This window comes from Haliaeetus leucocephalus, unplaced genomic scaffold, assembly GCF_000737465.1.
Source record: "Haliaeetus leucocephalus isolate CR32 unplaced genomic scaffold, Haliaeetus_leucocephalus-4.0 Scaffold339, whole genome shotgun sequence".
Lineage (NCBI taxonomy): Eukaryota > Metazoa > Chordata > Aves > Accipitriformes > Accipitridae > Haliaeetus > Haliaeetus leucocephalus.
Window position 1 is genome coordinate 9,653,226 of NW_010972775.1, and position 12,544 is coordinate 9,665,769.

The 12,544-nt window shown below is 35.4% G+C and overlaps 1 protein-coding gene across 1 annotated transcript in view; it reads left to right on the forward strand.

Annotated features, from left to right (window-relative positions):
• Positions 1 to 12,544, forward strand: part of WDR72 (WD repeat domain 72) — a 118,330-nt gene that overhangs the window by 56,963 nt on the left and 48,823 nt on the right. Inside the window, exons 14-16 of the mRNA XM_010571812.1 lie at positions 738 to 1,555; positions 6,393 to 6,484; positions 9,424 to 9,506. Coding sequence (XP_010570114.1) covers positions 738 to 1,555; positions 6,393 to 6,484; positions 9,424 to 9,506 — 993 coding nt within the window. The remainder of the gene's footprint in view (positions 1 to 737; positions 1,556 to 6,392; positions 6,485 to 9,423; positions 9,507 to 12,544) is intronic.

Below are 12,544 nucleotides of genomic sequence, written 5' to 3' on the forward strand. Positions count from 1 at the left end.
TGCCCTTTAAAGCTAATGAAAAAATATGGAGAATTTTAGAAAGATCCAGGTTGGAAATAGGGTGGTACAAGGTGAAGTCAGGTGTTCGTGAACATTGTAGTAGCTCTGTAGCCTTTTTCTCTCAATTATTTTCACCTAAGGTAACTAATTTTGGAACTGGAGATCTAATTACATAATTTCTTTATTGTTACTGATAAAGTATGTGCGACTTAACTCAGAATTAAGTAACTTTAAGATAGTTTTGCATGTTTTGAAATGGCAAAAGACATAGTCTTTATCTCAGACGTATTTCAAATTGCTACAAGGCATACAGTTTCTCAAGGTTTGCAAGAATTTTGCAACATCGTAGGATTTGTGTTTCCCTAGCTTTATTGGGGAGGAGAGAAGCTGTATTCTTTCTTTAAAACTTTCCTAAAAGCCTTTCAGCTTGAAATGGGATCTAGCAGAAGAAATACCAGCCTAGAATTTTGGCAAACATGTATGCAATCTATAGCATGGCTGTATAATTGAAGATGTTAGGGAGCCTGTATTATAGTATTTACATGCATATGTCTCTGTGTATCTTAAGCTATTTAGAAGAAAATCCTTTTTCCTTAGTGAGAAGTAAATAAACATAATTAAGTTGAACTTAATGGAGTTAATAGATTTGGTCTATTCCATATGCAATTCTATGCTGATATCTTGAAAATTACAAAATACTATGGATTTGTGTTTGGAACTTAATATTTTTCTTTCAGTTAACTGATACCAGCTGCATCCAACAGCCCTTTACTATTTTACCAGTTAAGACGAAATGGAACAATGCAAATTTTCATATTCTCTTATTTGATCTTGAAAAACTTGAGGAACTTCTGCTGTCTTCTCAACTCAATGGATTAAAGTCATCGAATTCATTCCACAACTATGACACTCTAGAAAGAGCCAAAAGTACTATTGAGAAAAGGGCCCTGACATTAAAAAGAAATAAAACTGCTGGCTCCGTATCTCCAGTGGATGGGCAAGTAGATATTGCTTGTTTGAACCAGGACTGTGGGGACAGTAACGCAGCTAGGCCTTTGGAAGAAAGTGGTGGCATGAAAAGACAGAAAAAAATGAAGAGTTCAAGAAAGATCAGAATGCAGCCACCAGGGAACATTGATGTGAACGTCACCACTGATACAGCTAAACTGCTTTTGTCATGTCTCTTACCATGGGGTGTAGATAAAGAAATAGACAATCATTGTGTTAGACACTTAGATATCCTGAGACTTCAGTGTCCAGTTTCTTTTGGACTTGTGTCAAATGAAACCCACCTATCACTAATGTTCCCAGGATGGAAATGTACTGATTGTGGTGTGCTAGAAGAACATGCAGTAATCAACTTGTTTTCAAAAAGAGTGCTTGATTTATCAAACAAGTACCTTGCTGCAACTGAAGGACAAACTGGAAAGAAGGATGGACCTGAGAATAATGTTTATGGAACAAAGGGACTGGAAACAGTATTCTTCTTTAGCAGAATAGCTTTAATCAACAGGATAATTAACATACCCTCAGCAGTTACATGTGAAATTGAAAGGTAAGAACCTTTTCATTATGAGTCTTTTCGTCCTTTATAGTGTTAAAAAGTGAAAAACATGAAACAAACACTTTTCTTAAATATGAATTTTGCCATAGAGTTTACATTCTTTCTCTAGAGCTTTTTTATAGGATGTTCTTTGAACAAAAGGAGATCGGGATGAAGTATCTTTATATTTTTCTATTTAGCAGATGAGAACTGATGCAAGAAATTTTTTCAACAGAACAAGAGCTTGAATTATCCAGCTTCACATCCTGTTTTTCCAGATACCACTCTTTTCCTCTCAGTTTAGACTAAGTAGAATAATGAGGTCTCTTCAGGCACATCGTGAGACATGCATTAAGCACATTTGTGCAGTTTTAACTTCCACTGTCTGTAAGGAATACACTTCTTTACCATGAAACCCTTGGCTTCACAGATAAATAAAACATGAGAGACAAGAACAGTCTGTCCTAGTTACACTATCCGAAGTACAATGGCCCCAGTAATAATGGCAGCTACTGGGAATGAATGTCGCATCAGCCCTTATGTTGTGAGAACCATCCCAAATAACATTTATGTTACTCAAATTTATTGACTAAATGCTTTTTCAGCATTAAAGGAAAAATAGCATGCTCAACATTAGTATGCTCTATTTGGCTTGGTCAAATAACCAGGCAATGGATATTGTCCACAGACATTTGTTGTTCAGCAAACCTAGGTTGGTCTGCATTTAGCATTTTAAGGACAATTAACTTCAGTGTTGGTGATGCTATGGCCCAGGGGCAAGAAGGGGGACAAAAAATATTGATCCTGATGCTGCAAATGTCTTTGTGCCTTCCACAAAGCTCTAGGCATTCAGCATATCTCAAGAGATATGCACCATCCCACAGGACAAACACACATTTCTCAGTTGTTTTTACTGCTAATCACATTGCCTACTGGTCCATATTCAATACAAACTCTTATATGAAAGGTTGTTTCCAGCATTCCAGCTTGAACATGAATTCCTTTCCATGAAAGAAAGGACTTTATGCTTGCATTGTGTCTTAACAGTACTCTGTTGGAAAGATATTGTCTAATTGAAGTTAGTCATCATACCAGAATCAAACATTTTTCCTAGACATACACATCCTGGCTTTGGAATGTATTTCCTATAAAATTTTAAGTATTAAATTGGCAAGTAAAAATGCACTTTTTTTTTTTGTGAAAACTATACTATATAATTTAAAGTTTTCTCCAGGAAATGTAAAGCTGTAAAAGCTAGCATCTCTGGTAGAAATAGGTGAATTTTTGTACAAAAGAAAGAAAAAAAAATTGACATATATTTTGGTTGAAAAAAGTTACGAATTTTGTTCAAAGAGTCTGAAATGTTTTATTTGGGATTTTGACATGGTTTGGTTTGGATTGCCTCTTTTTCCAGAGTTTAATAGTATACCTACTTATAGCTGTCTTGTAGCTAAGTTTTATTTTGGTGCTGTTTGTGATGCTCTGACATGGGCTGTTGCCTCATCTGGGTAAGAGCATTTGAGTTGTATCTATTAGATTGTTTCTTGGATAGCTTTGTTTGTTTTGTTTGTGAGTTTTGGTGTTTTGGGGTGGGTTTTTTTTTGTTCTGGTGGTTTTGTTTTTTGGTTTTGTGGTTTTTTCCTCCCTGAGCTCTGTATTTTCCTCCTGAGTTCCTATGCAGCAGCTAGCTACAAGTGCTATGGGTCTGTACAGAGACAACACACAATTCTCTTTCCTGGCTGTACTTGGCACACTCTTGCCTACTTTTGAGGCTATACCTTTTTTATTCTTCATCTCGTGCACATTCAGCAAATAAACAGACAAGTAGCCACAATTTTTCTCTGTTTTCGAGGGGTAAAGTGTTCTTTCTTGGGGAACTTGATCGGAACTAGACTGTATTTGCTGCATTTTTATCAACACAGACCTCAGAGGTTTTAGTCACCTGGACATTTTCCTCTTTACTGCTGGCGACAGGAAATTTTTTTCTCATTATGGCTCCCATAATAGCACAGAGTTTATCTTTTACCCTACCTTCCAAGAACTCTTTCAGAGCTTTAGGCATGTCAGTCATAATTTGCTTTTTATTTTTTTCCTCAATAAATAAAGATAAGAGCAGTTGAGGTACGTAAAGGATTTTGTACTGTTTCCTAACCTCTGTAAAACTGCAAATGATGTCCCACTGCTGTCAAGAACCATCATTTTCACACAGAATCAAAGTGTGTGGGTAGAACCAACGAGATGATGTTACTGGGTCAGCATTAGTGGGAGAAGTGGATTACAGCCATGGGAAAGAATTTCATGCTTCAAACACTTTAAAAAAAAACAAAAAACCTGATTCCATACATGATGTACATAGTTTTGTTATCTGAAATTGCTATCTGAATGTATTTATACTTTCTGTATTGCCTCAAAAGCAGTTATGTGTATGCAAAGTTATCTTCCTCTCTCCATCTAGCAAAAAACCCCTTTCCTATGCAGTTTCCTTTCCCTCTTCCTCCCCTCTGCCCCCACTCAGTAATAAGTATAGCATGAATAGGACTTTGCCTATTTGCCGTGATCTTAGGATTCAGCCTTCATTTCACCTTTTCCTTTTGCAAAAAATGGGGGTCTGAATGAACTATTGTAATCTGTGTTCATTCATTAAATCTTTTTGATATTCATCATTTATTCTGTATTCAGGGTTGGAATGAGTTTTCTTTGTTGTGATGAGCTGTTAAAATAATGTACTTTTGCCTAACTGAAAGTTTGATGGAAACCAAGCAAATGCTATTTTGTCCAGTTTGCCTTCTAAAAGTACAGCATGTAGCCAAACCTCTTTGGGCGGTTGGTTTAGCTAAAACTACAGCATGCTCCAGGGAAAAAACTATGTATTGAATGTTAATTCACCACAGCATTTGCAGAAGGAGTTAGTAGGACAGCTTTCACATCTTGTAAGGTTCCTGGTCTCCTAAGTATTACTGCAGTACAAATAACTCTTACTAATTCAGTTACTAATATGAGAGGGAAAATGCATTCTGATGTCCTTTCGGTAGCTTATCTGTCAACAGAGCCATGAATGTTTCTCCATCCTGTGAAAATTTACTTTCTATTAGCACATTGGTACAAACTCCAAAGGTTTTAAACTTTTAAATTAAAAACAGGAGAAAGAATAGCTGAACAGATTATCCAGTGACTAGGACACTTGCTTAATGTGTATTCAGCTGATAGTCCTAGTTCTGCCTACTTTGATGCTGGAGAAAGGATTTGCATATTTATTCCCTGCAATGCAGCACAGTGTCCAACTACTGGTTTAGTAATAATTTTGAGATTCCAGCTTTCTTCTGTTAATGCTGGCCCACTTTGCATGTAGCAATGAAATATTCATTGGGCTGTAAGGAGAATTATTTTAGTGTTGGTCACCTACGGCCTTGATCTGGGGAATGCAATAATAAAGTTTAAATCCCTGTTCTTTGGCATATCCGATGATTTTGCTGTTACAGGAAAGTGAAAGGAATTTCTATTTGGTTAAATAAAATACAGACACATATACAGACTTTTAATCTGGAGAGCCAGAACTGGGGAAATGCATTTGATCGATTCATAGACTATTGGGTATTCTTGGATGAGTCTAGTGTTCTCATATTGAGCAGAAATTCTGTCTTTGTCAGCATGTATATATATGTTTCTGCTTAAACCATGGCTTTGAGAGATTATCATTCCCCAATGAAAAACATTTGGTTGAAAAACTCTTTGCTAGTTGCTATCGTAAGTTTTCAGCTCGTGTTTTAGATCAGCAAGTTTCAGGTTATAGTATTTCTGTTTCGGGTTATAGTATTTCTATGATCTCTTAGCTCTTTGCTTGCATAAATGAGATTTGTGGAATGTGAAAATAGTGACAGTGAATGACATGCTTTAAGCACACATTATCAGACCAGTACTAATCTGTTTTGTTTTAAAAATAAATAAATAAATACAAATCAGGTTTTTTTTTAACATAATTTGAACATTTAACCAAAAAATGTTCATGATCCAAAAAAGAACAAAGTATGAAAAGCATGGCTTTAGAAAAACTTGGACCTGAGTCTATAAGCTGCTGTTCACAAATGTGTTTGTATATCTCTTGGTTTTCTGCGACTTGATACAGCCTGTGAAAATAAAAGAATCTGCAGTAAAATGTATTAGATTATAAAAGTGGGACAGAAACAGGAAGAAGCTAGTAAGAAAAGATCTTCAAAGAATTTTTCTCCTGCTTTTTGAGATTTGTATCTGTAACTTAAAGCTCTCAAACTGAAAGCTTTCAGAGTTGTTTAGTATTGCAAGGTTTTTGAAATATTATGATTTACTGTTGATTGTAGTGAATTTGAAAGGTGAAATATATTATTTTTAAGTGACACATAAATATAGTTTGTGCGGGGTTACTATAGCAATGTATTTAAAAGAAACACAAGTCTCCTAAATTGTAGCCATCTACTGAAATCCCAAGTATTTATTTTAAAGTATTTAACACTGAAACGGCTAAAAAACTGCTAGTTTCCCTTGATTTTTTTTTCCTATGTAATAGAAAAAACAGCACAAGTCCTTTGTGAAAATGGTATTTTGATTCAATTCTTCACATATGACTTAATTTCTTTAATATAACATAAAAGTTCACTATAATAAGTTTTGAGCCAAATGTAAAGTTCCTGTGTTTGGATGGTACTTTTCAGTGTTTGTGTACATGTGAATGTTTCAATACCAAGTTGCGGGCAAGTGACTTTTGCAGAGAAACTAATTTGTGGTTGATAGTAATTGATAAAAATAAAACTACTTTAAGACACAAGATTTTTCTAAGTATTTTTAGGTGTTGTTTAATAGTTTCATATTCTTTTAGTCCACAGAAATCAGAATCTGTACACGACAAATGGCGAAATACAGAAGCAGTAACACCTTCATTCCCCAGTTTTTATGGAGAGTTACCAAGTAGTAAGTATATGGAGGAGTGGCAATATTAGCTTTTAAGTGGAGGTTTGTTGCATGCTTTTTTGTTGCTAAAATACATCATTTAATTTCAATAATGAAAAAAAAAATTATATTCTTTAGCTTTGAGGAGGTCCTGTGTGCAAATACAGAAACTGGATTATTCTGTTGTTCTATGAATATCACAAAAGCATGTAAACAAAATGTTGACTGATAAGTAATACTGGAATTGAGGATATTTTTTCTGTGATGGCACAACATTCAACTGAGTTTCCAAAGACACTTTCTAGCAATCTGAAAAACAGACTGTTGTCTGCCCCCTCCCCCATCTCCCTCATCACCGTTATGTGCCCGCCCATTAATATATACAGCCCTTCAAGCAAACTGTTACCTTAGTAATACAAGAGTCATCTTGACTGTTCAATAATGCCCTTAGAATTTTGGCTTAGGGTAGGGTAAAGTAATCTCTTCATGTTAATGTCCCACAGGCAATTGTTCACCAATCTTGGCTTTGCAAGCCAGTCTAAGTTTATGTTTACAGTAACTAACCAAAGAATGTTTAAATAAAAATGTAAACAGAATATGGATATTTGTCAGTATACATTACCTAACAAATACAGTGTTCCTGTTATAGTCTAAGTCCCGTCTAGACTGATACCACAAATTATTTCAAGTCAAATCTTGACCATCTGCTGTGTAAATAAGCCTTAACATCCCCATCTGAAAATCAGTTTTAGTGTACCTTTCCTTATCTGACTCTTATATGTGCCATAACTGTAGAACTCATGACGACAGCAAAAGTGCCTGTTGGAAGAAAGACATGGAACATAAAATCAAGTGGCAATAGAAAATAAGTAGATGAAAGGTATGGAAGTGGCGTAGAGATTACTGAAATGTTCATGGACATAAATATGGTTTTACTGAGTGACTTAAAACTTCTAAGGTAATCTTACTCATATCCCATATCTCCTAGTTTACACGATTGTTTGGGTTTGCAAATTAAAATCTTACCTGAGATTTGCAGATCTCTTAGACGTTTTAGGAGTGACCATGTCTTTAGCATCAAGGACACACTGGATGGCAGAATAGGCAATGTTAAATCTTGATTCTGCTGCTGTTTCTGGACTTTCTGGATGCATTTACGTGTGTGCAAAGAGATGGGAACAAAACCAAAGTAAAACAGGAGTCTCTAACGCCTTTTTGCATACATGGACATGAAATTGTAGTACTGCAACAGAGGACAAGGCTAGATGATAGGTACCATATTGGCTGTACTATTCTTGATCAATGGGGACACTTGCTGAAAGACTGTTTTGTGTTTAGACCAGAGTAGCATCAGGTTAGCTCTTGAGTCAGTAAGAACTATAAAAGCTATTAATTGAAATCAGCATTGCTTGAGTCTTTCCTCACATCAAAGATTTTGGAGAGCTGCTTTTATCCCACAGGATTTCCCAACAGGGGGAACTCAACTGTAAACTCAGTAGGTTCGTACTAAAGAAATTAGTTGTAAATTGGGGGGAAGGTTTGAAATAACAACATTGAGTTTTGACACAGCAGTTTCCAAAATGGCAGAAAAAAAAAAAAAAAGAAAAATGCAGAATTCATCCTGATATGTGAAGAAATTACATAAAAATCAAGTTAAAATGTGAGAAGAGGTCACCTTTGTATGATCAGTTCTGCTTCTCTCATTTTGTCATCCCTTTTTATGTTTTTGTATTAGCCTTCACATTTTGTATTATGGTACATGCCATGTCAGCTGTCAGAGATAAAGGATAAAATATTTGCTTTTACCCTGTCTTTCTGTAAAATGAAATTAAATGCTCTAGTCTTACTTTTTCCTCTTTCCTTTTTTCATTCTTCTTTTTTTTGATCATACCTGTGTGTGTGTATGTACATATGTTTACATTTTATATTAGATATTGACATAGTTACATTTATACAGTCATTTACTGAATAGCATACTGCTCCCATTCAGACTACACTAGTGCACCCTATTTGCTTTGCAATATGCAGGTACTTACATGATTTTTTCAAACTTTAGTCTTTGCTGCAGGAATCCAACATTTAAGCCAATGACTATGCATTGTGTGATCAAGATACTTGTGAACTTTGGTGCTACTGAAATACAATTGCTACTTACAATTCAGTTTCCTCAAGACATTAAATGGTACTGGCCATCAGAGATTCTTGCGTGGATTCAAAGGACCGTACAACCAATTTACCCAACTTATGTCTGGCAACAAACGTTGTAGTAAAGTACTGAGATGTCACATTTTTCTGTTGAAGTCCAAATGAAGTTGTGGACTAAACCAGCACAGCTGCCAGTTCAAACTGTGCCTTACTTGAAAATAATCTGAAAAATCAGGATGGGTAGTAATAAAACTCACATGCAAATCCATAAATGTACCATCTTCCTTAACTGCAAGCATAACTGGTGAGACACTGGCTATCTGACATCTTGACCACACACCAGTATTGTTGCCCTGTAGCAGAAAAGTAAATCTGGCAGAACTGTTAACAGTGCAAAATGTTATTGAATGTATTTTTGCATAGACTGTACTACTGTTTTAAAGGTAAAGAAACACATATTCAAGTAGTTTTAGAATTTACATAGTAAAACTCATACTTAAGTACTCCAGATCGGAAAGTATTCTCAATATCTTTAGAAAATCATGATGAAAATGTACTCTGTGGGATATCAGACCTTTGTTTAAAAATAAAAAAAAAGACTAATCTGATTTAGGATAAGAATAAAAGTTCAAACAATATATTGTTTGAACACTTGTGCTTATTGCATCAGATGAAATCATATTCTAAGAAATTATGCTTTTTCAGATCTTTTTCAGGTATGTTGCTGAAGTAAAAAATTAAAAATGTTAAATGCCTTTCTGTTTGTGTACGTCTATGTATATTGTCAGTTCATAAATTATGCATGTGTTTTTCAGGTAAAAGTGGATACCATTTCCCAGACTTTGGGAGTGTTTCGTTGCTGAAACTCATTTGTTGTTGGGGTGACCAATCTATAAAGGTAGGAAATAGGCCTGTGTCAGTTGTTGCAATGTAATCCTTAAGTAATATGGGCTGTCATTTAATATTTGGAATCTGTAATGTGACATAATAGTTATGGATTTCTGGTGAAATTATTACATAAATTGTGCCATTCAGATCTATGGAAAGCAGATTATTATTTCAGTATGAAGTATGCTACTCATTAAACTATTTCACCTTAAAGTACATGTTTAGATGTGGGAAAGTAACTGTCCTAGTAGTCTTTAATCTAGGTGATCTTGTTCACAGTATGTGTTTAAAAAAGGAGTTACCTGTTCTCTAACAACCAGAAGAAATTTACATTGCAAATGCCATTTTATGCTCCAGGAAAATAAAGGCCAAAATAAGGGCAGTGTCATATACCAACGTATTATTATAGAAGAAACAGAAAATGCCTTCTTAAAGGGATAAATAATTGATCCCAAGTCCTTACTTATTAAAACACTCTTCAAGAATGACTTAGAAAAGTTAGTTATGTGTTCCCAGGTCAGATGAAGTTCATGGCTATTGTTAGTGAAGAATCTGATGTCTTGAGAGATAAATTGCTGTTTCTTGACACAGGTAACTGTGAAATAGTCTGAACAGTGAAATCTAGAGACAATTTTTCATTTTGGAAATACACGTTTAAATAAAGTTGTGAGGTTGGTTGAGTGAGTTAATATTCAGGAGTATGAAACTCAAGACAGTGTGCTATGACCACAAGGGATTTTACTCCACAAAAGGGAAATACTTGTTACAAGTTTACTTTATGATGTTACTTTTAAAATTGAATGCAACTCTGTGCTGCATTTCAAGTGCAAAGAATATTTTCCAGAGCTGAGGTGTGCAGGGGTACTACAGTGATAGTCCCCTGTTCTATTAGACAGACAGCAATGGTTTCTGCAAATATTCACATTCAATTGAATTCAGCATTTTGTCTTGAGCTTATCAGTTGTTTATTATATCCCCGCTCTCTGCACATCTTCCATATTATTTCAGCATTCTTCTTCCCTCACAAACTCCCCTTTTCTCTTACAATAAGATTTTTTTCCTTTTTTGAATCCTTTTAATAAAAAAATCGAATATAGGACCTCAGTTTCAATAGCTGCGATTGTCATGTGAAATTCATATAATCTCTTGCTGACCTGGTCAGCTGCTGAAACTCTTTACAGAGCAGAGTTGTATAGCCATGAAACTTATATTTGTAGCATAGCTGATTACATGAGATCTCTGTATTTATATTTTCCAGTGAATTTAGTGACTGATCAGTTCATGCAATGATAATGGTCTTATCTACTACAGATTAGTGTGCACGAAGATAAGGTGTGTAATAAGCTGCCTCATGCTTTTCTTTTTATCTGGAAAGACTTTAATACACTGAAATTGTCAAGTACTGCAAATACCATGCTATAAATGCTTCTCAAATTTTAACATTATTCAGACACAGCTTTGTTGTTGCAATAAGCTTTATTAACCTGCTTTGTAGTGCAGATTCTGGGTTGTTTGCAGCCAAACTGCCGTAAACATTTCAACATTCAGAATAATTTGTGATGTTGGCAATAGGTTTGGATATTCAGCAATGAGTGATTTATACAAAATTATAGTTTTTGTTGATAGTATGCTGTCTTTGTTAAACCTTTCTTTATATGAACACAGATTTATGGCCAAATTGTTAATCCTGAGCAACCTGATTAAGCACTCTCGTACATTTACCCAAAACATCACTAGTTACTGTGCTTTTAAAAACTTTTTTTTATTGTTATCTTCAGTGGAGGAGACTGACTCTCAGACATGACCCGAAGGACATACCATTTATTGATTCCTCATCTCCTTGCAGTACTGTAACAGATTCTGTGCAAACAAGGAAACTGAAAAAACCTGCTGCAGATGATTGATCAGGGGTCTACTGACTTCTTGAAGTTGAAGGGCTGAGGGAGGTGTTTTTCTGTCTTAAATTTTAAAAATGCATATATTTTAAAAATATTTTTCCAGGATTATTTTTCCCCAGATGATTTTAAAGGAAAGGTCATCTTCATGCATTTTGCTGTTCTTTCAGATAAAATATAGCTTGTTGTTGCCACACTCCCATCCTGCCCAGAAATTAAGTGTGCTCATCTTTTCAGATAGAGAGATATATATATATAAAAAAGCTTGCCCTGAAATATTTAATATGAGGAAACGATGGTTGCATTTCTGCCCTTAATTGTCCTTACTGTATACTTAAAATAGCCTGTTTCTCAGTTATATCTGTGATAGGTATTTGGTTATATTTTAATTTTTTTAAATACTACTACTATATTATTGCAGCTTTATGGAACCTTTTTGGCTGAAAGGGTGAACATTAAAATAAAACTTTAAAAAAAAAGTTATCAGAATAGTCAAACTACGGTGCAATCAAAACATTTTGCCTATTGTTGACTCTAGCAGATATAAGGATGTTTTCTTCCACCAGAAGGATTTACCCTATTGTCCTGGTTTCAGCTAGGATAGAGTTAATTGTCTTCCTAGTAGCTGGTACAGTGCTATGTTTTGAGTTCAGTATGTGAAGAATGTTGATAACACACTGATGTTTTCAGTTGTTGCTAAGTAAAGTTTAGACTATAGTCAAGGATTTTTCAGCTTCTCATGCCCAGCCAGTGAGAAAGCTGGAGGGGCACAAGAAGTTGGCACAGGACACAGCCAGGGCACCTGACCCGAACTGGCCAACAGGGTATTCCATACCATGTGACGTCCCATCTAGTTTAGGAACTGGGAAGTGGGGGTGGGGAATCGCCACTCGGGGACTGGCTGGGTGTCAGTCGGTGGGTGGTGAGCAATTGCCCTGCGCATCATTTGTACATTCCAATCCTTTTATTATTAATGTTGTCATTTTATTAGTGTTATCATTATCATTATTAGTTTCTTCTTTTCTGTTCTATTAAACCGTTCTTATCTCAACCCATGAGTTTTACTTCTTTTCCCGATTTTCTCCCCCATCCCACTGGGGCTGGGGAGGGGGGGTGGGGAGTGAGTGAGCAGCTGCGTGGTGCTTAGTTGCTG